This window comes from Pleurodeles waltl, chromosome 3_1 (genome assembly GCF_031143425.1).
Source record: "Pleurodeles waltl isolate 20211129_DDA chromosome 3_1, aPleWal1.hap1.20221129, whole genome shotgun sequence".
NCBI classification, from domain to species: domain Eukaryota; kingdom Metazoa; phylum Chordata; class Amphibia; order Caudata; family Salamandridae; genus Pleurodeles; species Pleurodeles waltl.
Genome location: NC_090440.1, coordinates 879587755 through 879613333, shown reverse-complemented (window position 1 = coordinate 879613333; position 25579 = coordinate 879587755). Strand labels below are relative to the sequence as shown.

Genomic DNA, 25579 nt, shown 5'->3' with positions numbered 1-25579 from the left:
TATTAGGTATAAGCCAATCTTGTCACGTTTTAGCTTTAGCACTGGTTAGCAGTGGTAAGGTACACAGAGTCCTAAAGCCAACATCAATTATTCAGCAAAACAGGAGGGGAGAAGGCAAAAATCTTGAGGATGGCCCTGAAGAGAGGGCAAAGTCCCATAATAGTCATGGTCCAGAATGAAAGTGTTAGGAATTGGTTAGTCCTGAGTTGATTTCTGGATGATAGTGGGTGTGCCTGTTTTCCAGGCTCTTCAAAGTGGTTTGGGACAAATTCTACAGGCATTGTCCCACTGCCAATAACTTGGAGAATGATGTGTTTGAATTGGGATGAGATGTTAGATGGTGGATTCATTGGTATGCTGCAGCAGGACATTCTTCATTGATTTATTGGGTGTCTCCACAAAATAACTTTGATGGGAGCAGATGCAAACATCTCGGGAGAGATGTGAGGTAGACTTTCCTCTTGGTTTTGTGGTGAAGGTGTTGCTTGCACTGCTTTGAATTTGTCAGGCAATATGATTTTTATTTCTTTGTGGTGAGGATGTCAGTTTATTATTTAAATGCAATTGGGCAGTTAGTTTCTTTTTGTATTTACTTAGTTCAACAATGACTTTTTGAAATTTTCCTAGCAAGGCAATCTGTTTCTTAGGTAGTGAAATTTTCACTTTCCTCATCCATACCATAAGTAGCATTTTGGTGGCATCCAGAAGACAACGCGATACAAGGAGGCAATGATTAGGGTGTGAAAGATTAACAGGAAGAGCAATCACTTTACCTGAAAGAACCTGTTAGAAATGGGGTCTTTGGTTGGCAGTTAGGTTATCCCCTGTCCAAGCAAGGACCCTCTCTCTAGTCAGGGTAAGTCACACACAATCCAAATTATCCTGTGCCCACCCTCTGGTAGCTTGGCACTGAGCAGTCAGGCTTAACACAAAAGGCAAAGTGTAAAGTATTTGTGCAATAATCATGTGATAACACAGTGTAAACACCACAAAAATACACCACACAGGCTTAGAAAAATATAGAATATTTATCTGAGTAGATTAAGGTCAAACCAATCAATATTTCATAAATACAAGTTGAAATATCACTTTTGTAATGATAGATAGGGTCTTTAGTTCTTGAAAAGCAATAAGTGTCTCTTGCAAGCACCAAGTACCTGGTTTGCATCTAAATTATCCGCACGGGACCACAGAAGGGGAGATGCATGGAAAATGGGGAGGTATGCATTGGTTTCTCCATGCGCACACAGACGAAGTGTCGATGCTTTTCCACGCAGCAATGGCTTTGCGTTGATTTCTGGCATGCAGACTTGGATCCTCTTCAGGTTGTATTTGGACAGCCCAGGGACGATGCAGAGAAATCCTGGGCATGCAGGACGAAGGCACAGGAGCTGCGTCGATCCGGTGGGCGATGCAGGGACATTTTGCACGGCAGGCGCTGCGTCGATTCCTCTTGAGGGAAGTCAGGCTGCATTGTTCCGGCTCTTCGGTGCATCGATCCAGTGGGCTGTGCGTCGAAGTTCTGGTCACAACGCTGGCACTGGGTCGATCTCCCCTAGGAGAGCCGGGCTGCGTCATTCTGGTATGGCAATGCAGGGATTTTCTCATCGCAGGGCAGGCTGTGCGTCGATTCCAGAAGGCTGTGCGTCAATTTACACCGCACAAGGAGTTCTTTGTAGAAATTAAGTCTTTTTGGCCCTGAGACTTCAGGAAACAGGAGGCAAGCGCAATCCAAGTCTTTGGAGAGCACTTCTCAGCAGAGCCAGAGGGCAGCAGGGCAACAGCAAGGCAGCATTCCTTTATAGCAAATAAGTCAGGTGAGTCCTTTGGGCAGCCAGGCAGCTTCTTGTAGCAGGTTCTGGTCCAGAGTTCCTTTCCCAGTAGGTATATTGTCAAGAAGTGCCTGCTTTGGTAGGGTCAGAGACCTGGTTTAAATACCCAAATGTGCCTTTGAAGTGGGAGAGACTTCAAAGAGTGGCTTAGAGGTGCACAAGGTCCCCTTTCAGTTCCATCCTGTCTGCCAGGGTCCCAGTAGGGGGTTTGGCAGTCCCTTGTGTGAGGGCTGGCAACTGTCCTTTGACATGTAAGTGAGGGTAGCTCTATTGCTAGTCTATGAAAGGAGCAGACCTCACAGCAGTGTAAAACAAATATAGGAGTTTTACACTACCAGGACATATAAATTACACAGGTACATGTCCTGCCTTTTCTCTACAAAGCACCCTGTCCTATGGGTTACCTAGGGCCTACCTTAGGGGTGACTTATAAGTAGAAAAAGGAGAGCTTAAGGCTTGGCAAGTACTTTTAAATGCCAAGTCGAATTGGCAGTGAAACTGCACACACAGGCCTTGCAATGGCAGGTCTGAGAAATGGTTAAGGGGCTACTTATGTGGGTGGCACAATTAGTGCTGCAGGCCCGCTAGTAACATTTAATCTACAGGCCCTGGTCACATATAGTGCACTTTACTAAAGACTTATAAGTAAATTAACTAAGCCAATTGGTATGAGCTAATGTCACAATGTTTTAAGGGGGAGAGTGTATGCACTTTAGCACTGGTTAGCTGTGGTAAAGTGCGCAGAGTCCTAAAACCAGCAAAAACAGTGTCAAAAAGTGGAGAGAGGCAGGCAAAAAGTTAGTGGTGACCACCCTAAGGCTGTCAGGTCTAACAGGACCTATCTGAGCATATGTACACTATAAATTGCTCTGAGCTACTTCTCCAGTTAAGAATAAGCAAATGTGGATTAGCTTTAGAGGACAAACATAACCACGGATATGCAACTGGGAAAATTTGCTTACCAAACATATCATCATTGCTGAAACGTAGTAAATGGTTAGGCGTAAGGTGCCCACATGAGCCCTGGGCTTTGCTGTCCCAGATAGCTTTCTCTAGTAGTTCTACTCAATGTACTTCAACTCAAGTGAACAAAGACCACATCTTTAAGAGTACTGATATCTAAAAGACCATAGTGTGGTATGTGTTGATGCTACTTTTTGGCAACTGCTGAGTATTTCTGTCAACATAGAAGGTGGTTATCCCTGAACCCCTGTGCACAGCAGTCCATGCCACAGCGTTTTAAGCAACTACAGGACTACCTTCCAGCAAGTTGTCCGACAGTGCAGTTGGTGCACTCCTGGTATTGGCATAGGTGTCCATTAAGTGGTTCAGTCACTGTATTCTAAAGCAGGAGTTCTGAATTCTTGACCTTGATTTCTTAGTGACATGCAATGCCTGCAAGAGAAAATGTATCCCTCTCTATATGCCATGTTTCCAAGTCGCCCAATGTGAAAGTTTAAAACAGTTGTTTGCGCTGGCTGTTCATCCATAGGATCATTGGGGTGTTCCCACACCCCCACCCCTCCAGCCACCACATATTAGACACACATTACTTCCCATTTTATTTTTTTATTACATTGGTTTGCCCTTTATCACCATTCATGAACCTTCATAAACACTCTTTTCTAGCATTGGGTAGGGCATCTCCATGTACCTGAGTGAACTGCGCATGTCAGACTGACCTGTATCTTGCTGTGACCAGATTTATATGCGCACTTCAGGCCTCAGCAATTCACTCTGTCAGACAGCCAAGTCCAACTCCAGGTATCCACTGTAGCACTGTGTTCACCTGCTCCTGCCAATCCTGGTGCTGCTTTTAAGTGGTTTACTACTATAAACATAATAATGAGAGCAGTGACTGGACTTGCTACTATGGGTGATGAATAAACCCACAGTCCTGTATGCATTAACAAATGCTGGCAACCCTCGTGTGGGAGCCTTACACACACATCTGTCTGTTTGCCAACTTCCAAGTATTTCTGGACATAGGCTGCCTGCGAGTGGTGTTTGGAATGCGAATAACAAAAAAGCGTCATCCTTTTTGTGCAGATCTGAATTTGGTCAGGAGATGAGGGCAATTTTTTTTAACTAAACCCAATCCCAGCTGTTCGGACTCATGCAATGCCCCTAAGTCTGCATTCCGCCTGTATTCACTCCTGGGTTGGCGTTATAAGGTTTTTCAAGGTTACTGTTGTTCACTCTTTAATGTTCAGTCCCTGGGATGCACTACATAGCCATAACCTTTTCTTTATTAAAGGATACGCTTCAGGTGGAGAAAGGTTGTTTGTTTGCCATGTGAGATGAAAAATAGCAAAGATTTCCTCTTCTTGGCAGCGATTACCTCAGCTGAAATCTTCAGCCCCTACTTCTGCAGCTGTAGATGCCTCCTGAGTCTGAGAGCCATCCCCTTTCACTATCCCATCGGTTCTGGAGTGGGCGCTGGCCTGAGTCTGAGAGTCATCCCCTTTCACTATCCCATCGGTTCTGGAGTGGGCGCAGGAGAAGAGGAGTGGATCCATCCACACCCTGTATTTTTATGAAATCCAGCATGTGACTATAACTAACCGGGACAGCCAACCTTTGGGTTTCACTATAGGCCTCCATGCAGAAACATTCTTTGTGCCGTCTAATTGGCACCTATTCCCAAATGCTCATGTGGACATGCACCACACTCTTGTAGACATTGCCTATTACCAGCATAACAGTCTGTTTCCGTTGGAGCCTCATCTTTCCAGATGTGGACAAAAAGCGCTTAACAATATCTAAACTGCACACCCCTTGATTTGAATGTCCACAAGCTGCTTTATGCTATAAAAATAGCGTAGTATATCCATTCATTGCATACTCTATCTGCATGCCTCAAGCATGGACGGCCACCAAGCATTGGGTTGTTAAAAAACTCTTGAATTTTCACTTGTTGTAGAAAGCTCCTCACAGAATGTCAACGGTTCATGTACATTAGGGGTAAAGTCTGATCAGCCTTCGCATTTATGCCCAAGTGCCTTTGTTACTGTGAAATATTGTGTCATGCGACCTTTTGGGCAGAAGATGAGCTGGTCTGTCACCTGTTTGTGTCAACATTTATTAACTAATGAAGCTCTCAGGCACCTTGTTGCTGCTTTTATCTTGCTGAGGTGGACTTCTTTCATGATTCTTTGTGCCAATGTTTCCCAGTTTGTAAGCAGACCGCTTGATACTCACTGGGTGCCCTCAGTGACTTCAGTGGGGGCAAAACCACTCTACACGAGCACATACATAAACGTTAAAAGGCAAGTGATAGACAACAAAGCCAGAGCAAAAGTGCATTTCAGGTGAATAGAAGAGTAAGACTGAGATGTCCTAATCTGGGATTCTCAACTGAAAAAGCAGAGCAGATCTTTGATTTATTTTTAATCTTAAACTCTTGGCCATAATACGAGTGAATACACAGGCACCCTCTAGTGGTCCAAGGTACCAAGACCCAGGATACGAGCACACTCTGGTGGTCCAGGGTGCCAGGTTTCAGACTTGTCTTACTCTAAGGAAGGGAAGGAAAAAGATGAGTGAAGCTTTTGTTCCTGCCCCAGGCATCATCTGTTTTTTCCATTGGCTCTGAAATGCACTATTTTGTCCTCTATATTTAAAAAACTTCACAAAGGAAGACCCCTCCCAAACCACCCTTATGTCTCGGGCTTTCTCGCTTGTTACGGCAATCAGGTTTTAAGCCCCACTGCTTTCAACAACCACCGGCCACGCTGGTTGTTTGTAAAGAAGCCCCATGCAAAACGCAGTGTAGGAAACTATACACCCATTAACGCCATCACAAAAAGTTATGACTTGTATTTTAACAAAAATTCTAATCCCTTTTATCACAGTGTAGCTCACAATGTAGTCATAACCTTAATCCTAACCCATCCCTTACACTTACACTAACACGATCCCTTAGACTAAGCTGCATGCCCCATAATATGATTTAAACAATAAATCGCTTTTGTGATTTAATCACCTAATTCCAATGTTTTTGCCTTTGGTAATACTGTATATAACAAGTTTTTCTGTTACCCAATGTCATGATACTCAATGTGTTGCTTTTGTGGGGTAGGCTGAAAGACTTGGTTGGCCTGGCCTAGATTCAGGCCGGTAACTTTAGGATCATCATATTTGTATAGTCCGTCTTTAACTCTCTGAGCCATCTCGCTAGCCTTAGGTCAGTCCATCTTTGTAACTAAGAATATATCGTCTGCTGCTCATCAGAAACTGACCTCCAATTGTAACCCGGCCTTCTCTTCTCCCACAGTTAAACTGGATCCCCCCACAATTCAGCGCATCACTTCCAGCCGTCTGAACCGTGGTTGTCTGAAACTAGAATGGGCAAAACCTGTCGAGGGCTCCTGGATACAGCAGTGGTTTGAGCTGCGCTACAAGGCAGAGGAAGACATAACGTGGCAAACGGTAAGTGAATATGCCTCACACACACATATCTTTTCCGCAAAGACGGGGGACAAACAGGCTTTTAAGGAAACCGCACGACATGTGCCTGACTGCGCCCCAGACATAGCAGCCGTTCCCACACTCACCGATCCTGCAGCAGTGACCTATACCTGACACGGACTGCCTTTTTCTTAATTTAACGTCTTTAGGGCAAAATGGTTGAAAAATAATACAGTAACTGCATGTTCTTTCATCTGTTTAGTTTGAGTGGTCTGAATTGTTTTTCATGTATTTCTAATTGTTAAAAAAAAATAACTTTCACAAACGACTGAAGCAATAATGGCGGCTGTGGGGGGAATATTGTGGGAAAACGGAGCTCTAAAAACAATGCAAAACACAGTTTACTTTTCCAGCCCTCAGATTTTAAGAACCAAATTGTTCTTACCAAGACATACATATGTGACATACGACCAAGATGTTATCTAAAAGACAAACGAGAGGAAATCTTTACTTTCCAAATGAAAATTATGTATTTTGGGTATCCAGTAATTATTGCAGATTTTGTGCGTAAAATATAGATTGAATATTGGTAAGTAATGTTGGACATTAAAGCATCATTTTAAAATTGGGAGTTGTGGAAATGGGCTTTCCAAGTGTTCTAAGATCAGGTAAAGTCTGCAGCTAATAGCCTAAATAAAACGTATTTGTCAATTCCTTCCTAGGAGAGCAATCCCATTTGGAAAACAATGCCATTTCCAACAATCAGGCTTGTTGGAAATGGCCCTTTTTGCAGGGTTATCCCCAAACATTTTGCCTTTCTCCTCCTAGTTTTCTGACACTCTTTCTGTTGGCTTTAGGACTCTGGGCACTTTACCACTGCTAATCAGTGCTAAAGTGCATGTGCTCTCCCCCCTGAAACTTGGTATAACTGGATTACACCTGTTTGGCTTATTTAATTGACCTGTGTAGGAAGTTGGCTCTGTATGCACTATTTCAAAGTAAGGAATAGTATGCACAGAGTCCAAGGGTTCCCCTTAGAGGTCAGATAGTGGCAAAAAGAGATAATACTAATGCTCTATTTTGTGGTAGTGGGGTCGAGCAGTAGGCTTATCAAAGGAGTAGTGTTAAGCATTTGTTATACACACACAGGCAATAAATGAGGAACACACACTCAGAGACAATTCCAGGCCAATAGGTTTTTGTATAGAAAAATATATTTTCTTAGTTTATTTTAAGAACCACAGGTTCAAGATTTACATGTAATACTTCAAATGAAAAGTATTGCAGGTAGGTACTTTAGGAACTTTGAATTAGCAAAATAGCATATACACTTTTCACATAAATCACATATAGCTATTTTAAAACTAGACACAGTGCAATTTTCAACAGTTCCTGGGGGAGTAAGAGTTTGTTAGTTTTTGCAGGTAAGTAAACCACCTACGGGGTTCAAGTTTGGGTCCAAGGTAGCCCACCGTTGGGGGTTCAGAGCAACCCCAAAGTTACCACACCAGCATCTCAGGGCCGGTCAGGTGCAGAGGTCAAAGTGGTGCCCAAAACGCATAGGCTTCAATGGAGAAGGGGGTGCCCCGGTTCCAGACTGCCAGCAGGTAAGTACCCGCGTCTTCGGAGGGCAGACCAGGGGGGTTTTGTAGGGCACCGGGGGGGACACAAGTCCACACAGAAAGTACACCCTCAGCAGCACGGGGGCCGCCGGGTGCAGTGTGCAAACACGCGTCAGGTTTTTCAATAGGTTTCAATGGGAGACCAAGGGGTCACTTCAGCGATGCAGGCAGGCAAGGAGGGGGCTCCTCGGGGTAGCTACCACCTGGGCAAGGGAGAGGGCCTCCTGGGGGTTACTCCTGCACTGGAGTTTGGATCCTTCAGGTCCTGGGGGCTGTGGGTGCAAAGTCTTTACCAGGCGTCGGGATCTAAGAAGCAGGCAGTCGCGGTCAGGGGGAGCCGCAGGGATTCCCGCTGCAGGCGTCGCTGTGGGGACTCAGGGGGGGCAACTCTGGCTACTCACGGTCTCGCAGTCGCCGGGGAGTCCTCCCTGAAGTGGTTGTTCTGCACAAGTCGAGCCGGGGGCGTCGGGTGCAGAGTGTCAAGTCTCACGCTTCCGGCGAGAAACGCAAGTTGTTTCAAAGTTGCTGCTTTGTTTCAAAGTTGCAGTCTTTGGTGAACAGGGCTGGTGTCCTCGGGAGTTCTTGGTCCTTCTAGAGCAGGGCAGTCCTCTGGGGATTCAGAAGTCGCTGGTCCCTGGGGAAAGTGTCGCTGGAGCAGTGTCTTTAGAAGTGGGGAGACAGGCCGGTAGAGCTAGGGCCAAAGCAGTTGGTGTCTCCGTCTTCTCTGCAGGGTTTTTCAGCTTAGCAGTCCTCTTCTTCTTAGGTTGCAGGAATCTGAGTTCCTAGGTTCTGGGGAGCCCTTAAATACTAAATTTAAGGGCGTGTTTAGGTCTGGGGGGTTAGTAGCCAATGGCTACTAGCCCTGAGGGTGGGTACACCCTCTTTGTGCCTCCTCCCTGAGGGGAGGGGGGCACATTCCTATCCCTATTGGGGGAATCCTCCATCTGCAAGATGGAGCATTTCTAAAAGTCAGAGTCACCTCAGCTCAGGACACCTTAGGGGCTGTCCTGACTGGCCAGTGACTCCTCCTTGTTTTTCTCATTATCTCCTCCGGCCTTGCTGCCAAAAGTGGGGCAGTGGCCGGAGGGGGCGGGCAACTCCACTAGCTGGAGTGCCCTGTGGTGCTGTAACAAAGGGGGTGAGCCTTTGAGGCTCACCGCCAGGTGTTACAGTTCCTGCAAGGGGGAGGTGATAAGCATCTCCACCAAGTACAGGCTTTGTTCCTAGCCACAGAGTGACAAAGGCACTCTCCCCATGTGGCCAGCAACATGTCTGGTGTGTGGCAGGCTGCTAGAACTAGCCAGCCTACACGGATAGTCGGTTAAGGTTTCAGGGGGCACCTCTAAGGTGCCCTCTGGGGTGTATGTTACAATAAAATGTACACTGGCATCAGTGTGCATTTATTGTTCTGAGAAGTTTGATACCAAACTTCCCAGTTTTCAGTGTAGCCATTATGGTGCTGTGGAGTTCGTGTATGACAGACTCCCAGACCATATACTCTTATGGCTACTCTTCACTTACAGTGTCTAAGGTTTTGCTTAGACACTGTAGGGGCACAGTGCTCATGCACTTGTGCCCTCACCTATGGTATAGTGCACCCTGCCTTAGGGCTGTAAGGCCTGCTAGAGGGGTGACTTATCTATACTGCATAGGCAGTGTGAGGTTGGCATGGCACCCTGAGGGGAGTGCCACGTCGACTTACTCGTTTTGTCCTCACCAGCACACACAAGCTGACAAGCAGTGTGTCTGTGCTGAGTGAGGGGTCCCCAGGGTGGCATAAGACATGCAGCATCCCTTAGGGACCTTCCCTGGCATCAGGGCCCTTGGTACCAGGGGTACCAGTTACAAGGGACTTACCTGGATGCCAGGGTGTGCCAATTGTGGAACAAAAGTACAGGTTAGGGAAAGAACACTGGTGCTGGGGCCTGGTTAGCAGGCCTCAGCACACTTTCAAATCAAAACTTAGCATCAGCAAAGGCAAAAAGTCAGGGGGTAACCATGCCAAGGATGCATTTCCTTACAACCCGTAAGTCCTTTCTAAAAGTCCCTTCTAATGTGGTATATCATATACCCAGGTTCTGTAAATTAAATGCTCCTAATGGGCCTGCAGTGCCGATTGTCCCGCCCACAAAAGTAGCCTTTCAAACTTGTCTCAGGCCTGCCGGTGTAGTGCCTGGATGCGCAGTTTACTGCCACACTGATTTGGCAAGTCAAACGATTTGCCAAGGCCTGAACTCCCTTTTTACTACACCTAAGTCACCCCAAGGTAGGCCCTGGTAATCCCTATGTGCGGGGTGCCGTGTATACAAAAGGTAGGACATACATTTCTATCTTTTACATGTCCTATCAGTGACAAACAGCCTATTTAATTTTTTTCACTACTTTTGGTGCTGCTCCTCTCATAGGTTTGTATTGGGAATTCCCTTATATATGTCTTAGGGGTAACTTCTGGTCTTGAGGAGTAGCGTGGTGGGCATGCTTGGTATGTTTGGAATGGTAGTGAGAAATCCTGCTTACTGGTGTAGGTGGATTTTACATTACTATTTTAGAAATGCCACTTTTAGAAACTAGACAATTCTGTGTGCTTAAACCTCTAGTGCTTTGCAGCCTGACTCCAGACCATGTCTGGGGCAGAGCGAGAGCTCCACTTTGTGCATACTAACCAGACAGCCATCAAGCAGGGAGGGTTAGGTGTGATGGGGTTGCATCTGCTTTCATCTACATACTGATGGTCTTCCTGGGTTGGGAGAGCAGAGGGCATTCACACTCTACACTCGTATAGGGTGGGTCCTGCCCTCACACAAAGGGCTTGTTTACCCCCTACTGATGCCTGGAACCAGAGTAGGAGAGGAGGGAAACTCCTGGAACTGGCCTGACCTTGCTGGAAACTTCTCCCTCCTTCGAGAAGCAGGGCACCTGGAGTATAAGTACAGGGGCTCTGGCTCCATGATTTTAGAGCACATTTGAACAGGGACTGATTTCCTGCCAGAAGGACTGCTGGACTGCATAAAGAACTTATCTGGACTTCCCTTCTGTAGTTGTCGTCCTTCCTGCTGCTGCTGGGTGGCTTATAGGACTCACTGGATGGCTTTTCTGCTTGTTGCCCTGCTGCCAGCAGCTCCCTGATTAGGATTCACTAAGGCACTGCTGTGTTGCCAGGGGGAGCCGTGGCTTGTCCACCACCAGTGTTCTCAGTGCGCATTTGGGGTGAAAAATAAAGTGCTCACCAAGCGCTTCAGCTTTTATTTTAGCTTGTGCCCCTCATCAGCCACCATGCATACTGGAAAAGAGCCTGCCAGTGTGAATCCCAGCGAGAAGAGCTGCACCGGTTCGAGCACCTGAACCCTGCTGTGTGGAGATGCTGCAGCCGTGAAGGAAACCCCAGGGAGGAGACCAGCATGACTGCTCTACCAGGGGCAGGGGAAGCCCTTGGTTCGGATGTGCTGAAGGCTGACCATGCTACAAGTGGGGCATTGCACTCCTTCCCACCGGCGCTGCTTGAGCGGTCTCTGAGCCTCCTACTAAGAGGCGCACTCAGTGAAGATCGGCTGCAATGAGCACCAGCAGGAACCTAAACCCTAAGTAGATGCGCACTACAGCGCAAAGGAGATCTACATTAGGGTGTGCAAGGAAGACAGCTGCTTTATTGTTTTGGGCCACGGTGGTCAACCCTCAATTAACTCCTTTTGGACCCGAGCGGTCCCCCGGAAGTACACAGCACACTTTGTTGATTGGGAGACATCCGGCAGCCTTATATTTCCAGAGGTCAACTAGGAGAGATCACAGGAGGTCTCCTCTGCCCGCAGTCCTGCATTTAACTCTGCAACTCCAGTAGCTGCCCTGCGTGTTGATGGGCAGCTGCAGTGGTGAACTTGCACCCCAGGGATTTCCAGTGCATGTGCCCACTGAGCCCCCCTCCCCCACTGTTCTTTGGCCATACCTTGGGGCACATGAGACACTGGATCTGGTGGATACATGATGTGAGAGTCCTCAACCGGGGGCTCCCCGCATCGTTATTTCAGGAAACAGGCACTACCATAGTCCATGTTAAAGGCGCCCAGAGTCTTCTGTGCCCTACGTGGTGTATTGGGTACTGTAATGGGCCTGATAGAAGCGCAAGGGTGCAGTGTCCTGTGTTTTCATGGGGTAATGCTTTAAGATTCACAGGCTCCTTCTCCCTAAACTGCTGCATTATGTGCCTTGATACTATGGTGCATATTGTTTTTTGACTCTTGCATATTCAGGATAACGAGTACCCTTTCAGGTCCTGCATGGTTTGCAGAGTACTAAGGATACCAGGTGATTCATTTGGTGTCTGCTATAACCTAGCTGTTGCGTTTTATGCCCCAATGTTGCTATATATGTCGTAATGATTCTTGTTTGGTCAGTATAACAAGTACTACCTCAGTATTTGCCTAATTTGCACAGTATTTTCATGATTGACTGTATTTGGTGTACAAAATACCATCTATATCTTTATATATTTATTTGTGGAGTCTCTTTTGTGGTGTTTTTATTGTGTTACTGGTGTGCATGTGTTGTGCAAGCGCTTTACACATTGCCTCTGGGAGAAGCCTCACTGCTCTGGCCAACCTACCAAGGGGATGAGCAAGGGTTATCTTGGGTGTGTAACTCCCTTACCATGACTACAGTGATGGGTTCTGCCTGGCCTAGGTGCATACCCTAACCAACCAGAAACCCCATTTCTAACAAGGCTCGTAATAGTTGAGGTGTAATAGACACATTTTTTGTTAGATGGCGTGCTTTTCGTGGTCTACGTAAGTGGAAGGTTACCTGAAGCTGAACTGTTGCATTCTCTTGGTGATAAGACTATATTTTTCCACTGAAATACATTGACGGGAATGCCTGTGTTTGAGAGTCAGAAAAAGGACATTTAAAACATGAGATAACATTTTAGCCTCAATTTAAAGCTTACATTGGAGGTGATGCACAAATCTTATGGAGGAAAATAGCATGGGTGAATTTTATTTCCCAATGAACTTGAACTGGACAGGATCATGGTTTGGGGGTAGAGAGCTAAAATCACCTAATTGTTAGCCAAAGAAATTCTGTAGTCTCCAAAAAGTGAAAATAGGTAGACTAATTGTCAGCCCTGCTTGGGTTAGATTTGCCCTGCTTGGGTTAGATTTGCTCCAATAATATCCAAATAAAAGCATAGCACACAAATACAGTTTAAAGAGTGGAACCTCTGTGACAAATGCATTGTTTCAAATGTGAATATGAACATCTTTGCATAAAAAAGCAGTCTGTGTTTTTTTAAAATAACGTACTTGGCAGGCATGTTTTCAACTGTCATTTTTATTTAATTCTGGATCAGAATTCTGGTCCACACCTATTTTACTGATGAGAAGGTGATGAATTTCTAGTAGAAGTGTGGCTCTAGTAAGAACAAAAGGCCCAAAATAAGAAGCTACTTGTTAGATCTGGCATCCTTGGTGTGGTTTCCCCTGTCTTTTTGCCTCTGCTTCCTGTATCTTTGACCGTGTGTACGATTTTGTTTTTGATGGCTTTTGGCACTCTGGGCACTTTACCACTGCTGACCAGTGTAATTGTAAATTGTGATTATGATTGGTTATCCCTGATTGGAATTTTGATTTACTAGTAAGTCCTCAGTAAAGTGTACTAGAGGAGCCCAGGGCATGGAAATCAAATGCTACTAGTGGGCCTGCAGCACTGATTGTACCCCCACATGAGTAGCGCTGTAAACATGTCTCAGACCTGCCACTGCAGTGCCTGTGTCTACAGTTTTGCACTGCCAATTCGACCTGGCAACTGTACCCACCTGCCAGGTCCAAACATTCTTTTGTACTACATGTAAGTCACTCCTGCACCCTGCCCCATGGATGGGCAGGGTGCAGTGTATTTAAAAGGTAGGACATGTACTGGTGTGTTTTGCATGTCCTGATAGTGAAATACTGCCATATTCGGTTCTCACTATTGAAAGGCCAACCCCTCCCATATGTTAACATGGGGATCGCCTTTAAAAACCTTTTAAGTTCAGGTTCGCATTGGGAACAGATAGAGATCAGGAGTTTGGGGGTCTCTGAATTTACAATTTAAAAATACATCTTTTGGTAAAATTGGTTTTTAGATTGTAAGTTTAAAAGTGCCACTTTTAGAAAGTGGGCATTTTCTTGCTCAACCATTCTGTGCCTCTGCCTGGTTGCTGAATACACTTCTGGGTCAGACTGACAGTTGGACTGTTTGTAAATTGACTCTAAGCAGTAACACAAAGGGGGCTGAGGTGTTTCCTGCATATCCTGATGAGTCTTCCTGGGCAACAGTGGGTGGGAGAAGCTGCCACCTGCACTTGAAAGAGCTGTGCCTGTCCTCTCACACTACAGTCTCCAACCCCCTAGTGTATGGATGGGGCAGGACAAGGAAGAGACAGGGTCTTGTGCACTACAAAGACGTTCCTTTGAAGTTTGCCTAATTCAAAGGCAGACATGAGTATAAGTATTGAACTGCTGACCCCACAACTTTAGAACACTTCTGCATCAAGAGAACCTCTGCCAAGGAGAAGAGCTGAAGAGCTGTGAGGAGGAGTACTGCCCCTTTGCTGTGTGTGCTATGCTGGGTTGGCTTGCAGTTGCTGCTTCTGCCTTAGAGAGGACAAAGACTGAACTTTGCTGTGTATCCTGCTTGTGAAGATTCTCCAAGGGCTTGGACTGAGCTTGCCTCATGTTAAGAAGTCTCTGGGACATCAAAGACTTCATCTTCCTGCACGTGGCAGACCCCCTGACTTACCAAGTGGTGCCACATCCAGTCCTTGGGCCCTTGGAAGGAGAAGTTGGCAGAACAGGAGTGAAAATCCAAGCACCGGAGCCGAGCAGCAGAAAAATCGATACAGAACCTGCACAAGGGCTAAAAAATTGATGCAGCGCCAGTGAAATTGACGCATCGCTAGCTCAATCACAGATTCATCGCTGCCGTGCGTCTGTATTTTCCACGCATCGTCCCTGGGTGTCAAAATCTTCAACATCATGCCACTGACCTGAGGCTGCTTGTCCGGAAACTGAGGCATTGCTTACCCAGCAGAGAAAGAATTGATGCACGGCCTCACTTGTGAGTAAGGAATCAACGCATTGCTTGATTTTCCAAAGCATGCTCACATGTGCAGCTTTATTTTTTTACACATACCAGGGATTTTGTGCTAAAGCAACGCATCCATTGATTTCTATGGATTAAGATTCTTTTTACTTTAAAAATTCATATTTTTGCTTGAATAAGTTGGATTTTTTCCATTTTGGTGTTGCGGAGTTAGATGAATATTGGCTTTTTTCTAAACTTGTGTGGAGTAATTTTGTGGTGTTTTCACTGGGTTACTGTATGTGTGTGTGTGCAAATACTTTATCTGAGATATGCCTGACTGCTTGTGCCATGCTACCAAGGGGGTAAGCAGGGATTATCTGAGCTGTGTATCTCGCTTGCCTGGACTAGGGTGAGGGTCTTTCTACTCTAAACTGACTGCAAACTAGAGACCCCATTTCTAACACTACTTAAAGAAGTTCTTCAAGGAAATGGAAGTAAGGTTGAAAATGGTGATACATTCAATGTGGTGGAAGGATAAAATCAGAAACGAATAAAAATAACACCTTGGGGCATACACACAACAAGTAAGCATAGACTAAATAAAAGACATAGCAAAGTAGATTCAAATGGAAGACTTGATTAGGCTGGTGGTCGTTATCAGCCACCAATATATGTTTCATGGAGAATTTGATCACAGAGAAGCCATACTCACACAATATGTTTTTCTACTATCAGGTTACAAACATCACCAGCTCAGCTCTCCAGATGGAGCACTGTGGCTTTCGATTAGCACACAAATATCACTTTCAAATGCGTTGTATCAAGAAATCTTTGAGGGGCTACTGGAGTGAATGGAGTGACACAAAGCACTTTCTCACACCCGAAGGAGGTGAGTCCACAAGTAAAAATTATTATCAACAAATAAAATATGTCTACCTTTGTATTTTTATTGAAAGGTGTTTGTGAGATGAGTATAGCTGTGTATCTTATGTTTTGTTTTTGTAAATTTGTAAAATGTAAGATAACTATTTACAAATAGCAATATTATAAATAAAGGTGTGTATGTTAAACTGTGAAGGAGAGTGAGAACGATAGAGTATGTATGTGTGTGTGTTTGTGAGAGATAGAGAGAGAGAGAGAGAGAGAGAGAGAGAAGGAATAGGAGGGTGCACATTTTTAACACGTTTACCGATATATGTTTTCATTTTAACAATAAGTGATTTTCAAGGATAATCCTTATTAGTGTAAATGCAAACATGGTTCTACAAACTAAGAAGGCAGCAAATAAATGTATTTTGCTCAAAATGTGGGTGTACTGGTTCCATTCTGCTGTCCTATACTATGTAGCTGTTGTTTACAGTATATATACACAACTACTTTAGTTCAAACTTTAAAAAGTATGTGTTCTTACTAAGTGAAAAGAATTAACATTATTTTCATGCTAGGGATCCCAATTAATTTTTCTTTGGCATCAACAAAACTGTAAAGGTCAGAGGGATCATATCATATGATTTGTCATTCATCTGTCTCACAGTACATCTTTAATTGATGATAACTATACAAATGTGTCAAATCTCCTGGATCTTGCTTTGTGTCTTAGGTTGAGATCACTTTTTATTTTCAAGATAACAGTGTATATGTTACATTGCCTTTGAAAAAGCCTGAATAAAGTTAATGTTATCCAGTTCCTTTTTCTTATTGATCAAATTCTGTCCTCAAATAAGTCAGAATTCAAACTGAATGCTCCAATGAACTTTAAATGTTTTAGCTTTTTCGAGGGAACCTTTTTTCTAACATATGTTAGATGCAAAAATGATATTTTCCCTTAATTAGTCATTTACCATTCAAAAACAGTTTGGTGAAAGAAGTCAGTGGTTAATATTTAATATTTATCTGCCAACTCTCTTGTTATGTCTACAAAATATCAAGGTTTTATGAAAACTGTACAGAGAATCTAGTTTTTTTAATTAAAACTGGAAGTTTAATTAAAATCTCCTTAAGTTAACAGAGGGCCATTTTTCCAAAATTCTTTAAATCACCTGGGAAACTTTAGACAGAAAGTGCACTGGCATAAATGTAGCTGCAAGATTAGCATTCCATTCTAAATGCTCAGATGTTATTCTTCACCTTAACCACTGGTGTCAGAAAGTGGATTATGAATTTGGGAGAGTGGCACCCATATCAACTTAATAACCACACTCTGGTTAGGTCACAGTACAGTTCTAAGAGAATCTCTGCTTAACCCCTTGTTGTTGTGACACCACCAGGAGGCCGTTCACCAGAGAAATGTGTGTTATGTCAAAGCAGTACCAAACAATATTAAAGTTAAGGAGCAAATACAAAGAAATATGACATACAATGAGCAAAAAACCACAAAGAGGATCAAAAAGGTTAAGGGGAAACGTAGTTATGGACTACAAAGCACCAATAAAACATGAAGCACCAATTGAAAGTCACAGTTCAGGGATGACTAGAATATAGGCATAATTTCAGGCTGACAGTGGTGGAACGGGGGTGGGTAGGATAACCAGGTCATAAATGTGAAAGCTTTTTCTTTGGAACTTGAATGTATTTCTAGTTCTCTAAGTCCACCGGCAGCACAAGGCAGGTGTTTGAAACCTTTGAAGGTCCCTTCACATTGGATCTGTCATCCTCGAGCTCCTGCAAAAGCGTTTAGGTTTGGGGTCAAAAGTCCCTAGAGGGACAAAGTAGAATTTCACAGCTGACAAAGTCAATTCACAGCTGGGCAGGTTTGCCACCTTGCACCTATGGGCACTGCAGCACCCTGAATAAACCCTAATGGAGTTCAGAAGTGGAAAGAGCAATAACAATGTTTTAAGTATTGCTTTTATTTTTCACATTTGCTGTGCATTCTAATCCAGTGGTCAAATGTCAGGCAATATCTTCTGACAAAATATGACTTATTTTTTTGACATTGAGATTGGTGTTTACTTTTCTTCCTGTGACAGCAAAGTGAGAGATATTTATAGCGTGAGCTATGCAGCAATCTAGATAGGGTACAGGAAGTGTGAAAGGAAAGGCTGTAGGATGTCATTTTCTAAACACAATACAACATTTAAATACCTGTTTATAAAGTGAGCTAATATTTCACAATATATCAGCAGTTAGGAATGCACAAATGAAGCACTTTTTTGAAATTGTGAAATGTGATGGAAACAAAGATTTTAATAGGATCAAAGCAAATCAAGACGCTTAACTTGGTGATTTGAAAATAATATTTGCTGAAATCCATTTCAATGGAAAATGTGCTAAGTGTAAATGACAGTGTGCTACAACAGCATTCTTTAGTAATTTGTGAGAGTGTGCCCCAAAATGCACCATCTGCTACATAGCACACCTTTACCACTCTTTTGCTGGATGGGCCTGTCTCATTTGCTCCATCGGCTACATGCCACCCTTACCACTCTTTTGCTGAATGAGCCTGTCTCATTTGTTATACTAGGTTGTTGTGTGGCACTTAGATTTTTCACAATCCCTATTATATCAGTGATAGAACACTAACGACAGTACCCCCAGTCTGAGAATGTTTCCAGCACCACTGCTTACATCAATCCCAGACTTTGCCTATGGACTTTTTTGGTTCTCGTAATGCTGTAGCAGGGCAAGGCTGCATACATAGCTAAGGAAGGATCCCCAAGGCCAAATACCTTCACCACTAGATCCTGCTGAAGTCTTTTTCTTTATAGCAAATGGTTGCAACAGGACGAACCAAGATATCTTGCCCACCAAGGATAATTGCTCCCTGTGAAAACACTAGCATTTTGTCCCAGTTCTCTGAAGGCCAACCAAATTACTAAATCCCACAAATTTCTTGTTTCTGTAAAAATGACTCCCGGTCTCCCCTACAGCTGAGAGGTCCTCAAGGTAGGATTTCAAGTATCGGGTCACTCTCCAGCCAGGACCCTCTTAGGGCGCAGTTCCTACCTCTCAGGTGGGCTTTCTTCAGAGCAGAGATCCCTTCTGTTCCTGTAGCAGCAATAGAAGGTCAACAACTTGTTCCTTGGAGATCAGTTCCAGTTCCTGAGTGCTAGTCGGATTCAAGATAACTTAGGACTTCTTTTCTTCATCATCCAGCAATTGTTGATGGAGATGGTGGTGAAGTTTCATTCTTATCCTGTGTACTAGCCAGCGACTAAAGAATTCTCAAAAGCCAATCCTGGCCACTTTCCCACCAAACCTCATTCTCCTTCCTAGCACTACCTTTCACAGTTTACTGCAACCTCTAGCCTAAGCTATCCTCCATCTCCACGAGCCTTGTCTTCCTTCCTAGCCCTCATCATGGGAGAAAAGACAGAAGGTCTAGGATGGCTCTGGGCACAAATTAAAAGATACCGTATTATTTAATGCCTAGCATTGAAAGGCCATAACAATCAACAGAAAAGTCTGTTAAAAATCCCCAGGAAATTTAAAAAGTAAGGCGTTTAACTTTGTTAACAATATTTTCAAAATGTTGTATGGGATATTTCAGACTCAATTTCACAATCAATTAGCTTAAGAAGGTATATCACTCTTCAGGACATTTTTCCCCATCAAGAAATATAATCACAGTTTATGCTAAAGTTATTGTCTAAAGTAATATCTTTTGTTTATTCCTCTTTGACTTTGAGACCTGGTAAGTATTTGAACATCTTATGTTAAGCAATTAATTTGTGGAATTCTTTTTAACACAAAAAAGCATCTGCATTTAAGAATATTTGTGTTCATAATTGTTGATGAGTCTGATATCTCTGACTGCTTGCTTCTCTCACCTGAAGTGGGGAATTAACCCATCTCTATGGAAAACTTGGTGGGTGCGACACTAAATACTGATCTGCAAACTTATGTCATCAATAAGTTGAGGTGCTTTCTTAAAGATGGTTATTGCATACTTTCTCTAAATGTAGAAACATTTCTGCCAAGCTAAAGGTGGATAGAAACCCCACTGTTAAATCCATTTTATTATATTAAATAATTTGTGCTTGAATAATGAACTGCACTTTTAAGTAAGTTTACTACTTTTCAGTATTCACAAACTGCGGTTTTGTGGTAACTTACACTTTTGTAGTAAGTCCAGCATCTAAACATTGTCAGCCACTGGTACTCCCATGGAAAATAGCTATGTCTGAGATTATATACACTTGCTTTTTTGCAATGGTGGCTTGCTTTTTTGAGCGTGGGACTCCATCCTTCTTGTATTCTGTCCCTTTTTTATTACACTAATAGTGAGAAATAGTCTATAATCAAATATTAGTGTAACAAAAAATGCTAACCCTTGCTTCTAAGAGGGAGGATCAAGCAGCAGTCGGATCCACTCAGTGACATCTGGTGGATACATTGTCTGCATCAGCCTTCAGACAGGTTGTCAAGAGCTGGCGAACTTCCAACCTTGGCCTCAGGGTCCATCTTACCTCAGTCCCCCCCCCCCCATTCGAAATGCTTTCTTGTGTCACTAGCAAATGTACACCTGAGCACTTTCATTTTAAGCCTTGCAGTGCTGGATACCAATCAACCTGTCACCTCACCCTTTCCAAACTGGTCACAAAGATAGGAAAGGCTGCGGTTAGAAGGGAGGGAGCTACTTTTCTGCCCAAAGGGTCAATGATCACCAGGAGCTGAAATAGTACCTGTGTAGACAACACAGGTCACAGGTAAGTAAAATAAACTTTTAAATTTTGTGTGTATGCATACAGGTGTGTGAGTGCGTGTGTGTGTGTGTTTGTGTGTGTGCGCTTGTGCGTGTGTGCGTGCATGTCTACATGTGAGCATGTGTGTCTATGTGCATCTGTGTGAGCACATGTGAGCATGTGTGTGTGAGTGACAGAGACTGACAGTGTGTGACACAGGAAGTAAATGACAGTGAGTATGAGTGAGCCAGAGTGAGTGAGAATAATTGAGAGAGAGTGTGAATAAGTAAGTACAAGAGTGAGTGCAAGTGAGTGCATGAGAACGAATGAGTGAGAATCAATGTGAGGAGCATGAGAGAGTGAAAGGAAGTGAAAGAATGTAAAAGAACGTGAGTAAGAACGAGTATGCCTGAGAATTGGCCAGAGTGTGTGACATTAAACATAGCTGTGAAAAAGTGTGAGTTAGAGTGAGCAAGAACAAGTGAGACTAAGGGCCAGATGTATGTAGGTAATAGTTTGCGATTGCCAAATAGCGATTTTTTTTGTGATTCACTGTTTAGTAATCGCAAACACACCTGTACAAATGAGTGTATTACACGTTTTGCGATTCCCAGTGGGTCGCAAATAGACTTACCTCATAAATAACAATGAGGTAGGTCTCAGTTTGTGACCGATTGGGATTCGCTAAAATCACAGTGATGGTGTGACTGCTGGGGTCAACAGACCACCATCTCTGTGGCTGCTTTTAAATAAAGCATTTTTTTTTAAATGCAGCCCATTTTCCTTAAAGGAAAACAGGATGCATTTGAAAAAAAGATAAGTTTTCTTTTCATTTTTTAAGAGTAGGCAGTGGTCCATGAGACTACTGCCTGCTCTTAAAAAATGTTTTACAAACGTTCACTAGGGGGATGGGGTCCCTTGAGGACCCTTTCCCATTTGCAAATGGGATACCAGCTACTTGAAGTAGGCAGTAAAATGTGAATGTTTCGCAACTGCATTTTGCTTGCAAAACATTCACACATACTATTGTAATTCGGTACTAGGAAGGAACGCCCTAAACATTTCCCCTTCCTAATACAAAATTGCAAGTCCAGTTTACAATTCAGTAATAGGTTACTGAATCGCAAATAGGGCTTTGTGCAGTTAAAAAAGCGTTTTTGCATTTGCAAACGGGCCGATTCTGTGAATCGACCCATTTGCGAACACAAAAACGCTTTGTACATCTGGCCCCAAGTATAAATGAGTGACTGTAGGAATGAGTGCATGTGTGAGTGAATGATAATGAATGAATGAGTATGGCAGTGAGACTAAGAGTGAGTGCAGTAGGAGTGAATGTGAATAAAGAGTGAGAATTAATAAGAGTGAGTGCAAGTGAGGAGTTTGGGGTATGGGTGAAAGTGAGTGAGAGGAGTGAAAAAGAGAGTAAGAGTGAGTGAGAATGAGTGATAATTAGTAAGAGTCACTATGAGTGAGTTGGAGCGAGTGTGGGTGAGGAAATGGAAGTAAGTAAGCATGTGTGTGTCATGCCTGCAAGTCTGCTGTTGGTCTTGGCATAGTGTGTCTAACTCTTGGCTTTAAGAGGCACCAATTGCAAAATGCTACTGCTTGCATACTAAAGGTAATTCTTGGCATGACGGGCTCCTGTGACAAAATAGGAAATAGGTTCTGCCTAAATTCAGTGAACCACCTGGTACCATGGGCAATTAATATGTATGCAGAACAATGATTCCAGATTATTGTAGGAGCAGTACAATTATGTTTCCAGTTACTGAAAACAATATAGCTAAGTATTCAATTAATGAAAAGAAAAGTCTCCAATTAATGGAAAAGAAAGCGATGTTACATATTTACTGCTTTGAAAACCGTGCTCAGTGCTTGTGGTGTCCACACAGTGAGCGATAAAAAAGAGTGCAGTACATAGAAACAGCAAAGCAACAGAACTTAGGGCCAGATGTAGCAACAGAAAATTTTGCGAGTTGCAAATTGCGAGTCAGACCGACTCGCAATTTGCAACTCGCAAAATTGTATGCAGAAAGGTGTCTCAGACACCTTCTGCGACTCGCTATGGGGTCGCAAAGACCCACCTCGTGAATATTAATTTTTTAATTGCAGCCCGTTTTCCTTAAAGTAAAACGAGTTGCAATACAAAAAAATAATGAAACCATTTGGGTTCATTTTTTCAGAGTAGGCAGTGGTCCATTGGACCACTGCCTGCTCTGAAAAATTATTTTTAGCGACATTCACAAAGGGGAAGGGGTCCCATGGGGACCCCTTCCCGTTTGCGAATGAGTTACCACCCACTTCAAGTGGGTGTTAACTGCGAATTGCTTTGCGACCGCTTTCGCGGTCGCAAAGCAATTCTGCATCGCGGTGCGAGTCGCAAATAGGAAGGGAACACCCCTTCCTATTTGCGAGTCGGATTCACATTTTGCGAGTCGGTACCGACTCGCAAAATGTGAATCAGCATCGCGATGGCCGTTTTGCATGGCGCAAACTGCGTTTTTTGCAGTTTGCGACATGCAAACCGGTTCCTACATCTGGCCCCAAATCACTAAACAGTCAATGATGCTGCATATACAGTGCATTATAAGTCAGTGAGTGACTACATTAATCAATGGAGGCCCTACTGTATCTACTTCAACTACACTAGCTATCATTCAAAGGCATTAAAATATGGTTTGCCTTTTGGCCAGCTAAACTAGTGGCCAAAGGATACCTTAGAAAACTGGTAAAGAGATCCATGAAAAAGGCTTAGTATTCTCCCAGAGAATACCTCAACGCCTAGGAAAAGAAAGGAGACTAATCGTATTGCATGTGTGACCACATTTTGCACCATCAGTAAAACAGTGACTAAGATCACTAAAAAGAATTGGCCTTCGATCACCTTCGTTAGACAAACAAACTAATTGCCCATGTTCTCCTATCTGAAACGGAAAAATGTGTCACCATTTGATGCACGCCAGCAGCCCACACCCAATGAATCAAAAAAACAGATATTGGCACTTGTTTTGGTTAGGACCACATTGTCAGGCTCTTTTGGTGTGGAAGTTGTTTGATGTGCAAATATACAAACAACTGTAAGGAGTTCCCACATGGTGGTATTACCTGTTTCTAAAATACTGGACTAGCATGCTAGATGTTATTTTTGGCACATGGGGCATCCATGGCAATATGATGGTGCTGGCATTATGGATGTAATTCGTGCCATATGTGCCATATGTGGCAAAATGCCAGTGCCAGAATATCGGATGTAATGTTTGACATACCAGAAGATAAACCATGGCATATGGGGGGGGCGCAACCATGACAAAATGCAGGCCCAAATATATTAAATTATTTTTTTATTTTTTGACAATACTTCAGATGTTTTTTTGGCTATCTTCCCCAGATATGGAGCACTATGTATATATTTTTTTCTACAGCTTACATCCTCCGATTGCTTGCTATGTCAGAAAGACTTCTCCGCCAGTACCCCTAAAACCCAGCATGAAGAATTGATCTTGATTTACTTCTGCTTGAGTCCACTTCTTTTTTTTCAGAGTGACCCTCTTTTAAACTTCCATCTGCTTCGTGCCTTTTGTTTCTGAGTGAAGCCTCCTCTCAGTCTCATGCCTATCTGCGATAATCTCTCTTTTTGACACTCTGCAACTGGCTGATACCACATTCCATAGATCACTCTCTCTACTCTTTAAAACCCTATCCCTGTAACCTAAGATTACCTAATGTCTGCCAGCCTACCTCACCAACCATTCAATTGAAACCACATAAAGATCACACCTAACTGGTATTAATATAACTTATCACAAAGTAACAGGAGTAAATGAATGCAATTTTTCAGAAGTTTACATGACTAATCGCAGTAACCACTGGATTAACCCCTAACCTTGGGTTCAGGATTAGCATGCTACTGCCCTAAAGCACTGCAATGCATTGTCAAGAGTAGTAAGCGCTATATCAATACAATTACAGTAACAGTCACCCATGGTACATGGATGGCATGCATCAAAAGCAAAATGTTTGCACTGGAATGTTGTTTGCAATTCCTGGCATTAGGGGGTACCCATGACCAAATGATGGCCTTGGGAGAATGAAGATAATTATTGGCAGAAAATCCTTAGCACATTTCCAAATAATGGGGCCAATTTATGGGAAGCACGAGGCTTCATTGGCTTGCTGTCCACGAAAATACTTGCACGCCTAATGACTGGCCCTTTAGACGCTATTGTTTGTTTTCAAGTTTATGGAAAAGTGATGTTTTAAAATGCACAATCTGACCAAATGTGTTCTAAGTTTTCTCAGGAGCTGAACTCAACTAGGACCTCGTAGAAAGGGTTTCTTTCGCTTTGCTCACTCACTGGAATTTGAGACAAGGATTTGTACTCTTTCAACATATTACTTCATCGTTCAAAACCTCTTAATTTCTGCGACGTTTTTAATTAGCATCAATGTGAAAGCAACACCTACCTGCAATTTTTTTTCTTACCTTCCTTTCTAAACATACCTGCCTGCTAAACGCTGCACTCTTTTCCGACTGCAGCACGGGCACTATACGGTGGAGTGACACATGAGAGAACATTCTGCTGTTAGGCCTGAGCCTCCCGCCCCTTTGGGTCTGGGTTGTAGTGTTCTACTGAAAGACGCGGCCTCTCTCCCTCCGCCAGGCAGGAAGAGAACCTCATCCCCCAAAACGACACTCTGAAAAAGCGGTATTTCAAAACATAACGGCCTGAGGCAATGTTGGCAAGTTTCGGATGTGGAAAGGCCGTGTTTCCCTCGCGGTGTGTGGGGAGGGGTCGGGGGCAAAGGGAAGCAACGCTCAGGCCACGTTACTAGTAGGTGCGAGTCTGCAGGCCTGCGGGCCTGTAGGGAGCGGACAGTAGGGTTGTTGCAGAGTTGTTTAACTATTATATGTTTATGTATGTGTATAAATGGGAGGCAAGGCGGCCCTGGGTTGCTGGCTTAAGCAAAGAAAAATTAGTACGTGAAATTCGTGAAGCCTGAATTATACTTCACGTTAGAAAGTCACATCAAGTCTCCG

At 43.6% G+C, this 25579-nt stretch overlaps 1 protein-coding gene across 2 annotated transcripts in view; it reads left to right on the top strand.

Annotated features, from left to right (window-relative positions):
* Positions 1 to 25579, top strand: part of CSF3R (colony stimulating factor 3 receptor) — a 170184-nt gene that overhangs the window by 57341 nt on the left and 87264 nt on the right. For both annotated transcript variants that reach the window (XM_069223871.1, XM_069223869.1), the window contains exons 6-7: positions 6109 to 6263; positions 15653 to 15806. In XM_069223871.1, coding sequence (XP_069079972.1) covers positions 6109 to 6263; positions 15653 to 15806 — 309 coding nt within the window. The remainder of the gene's footprint in view (positions 1 to 6108; positions 6264 to 15652; positions 15807 to 25579) is intronic.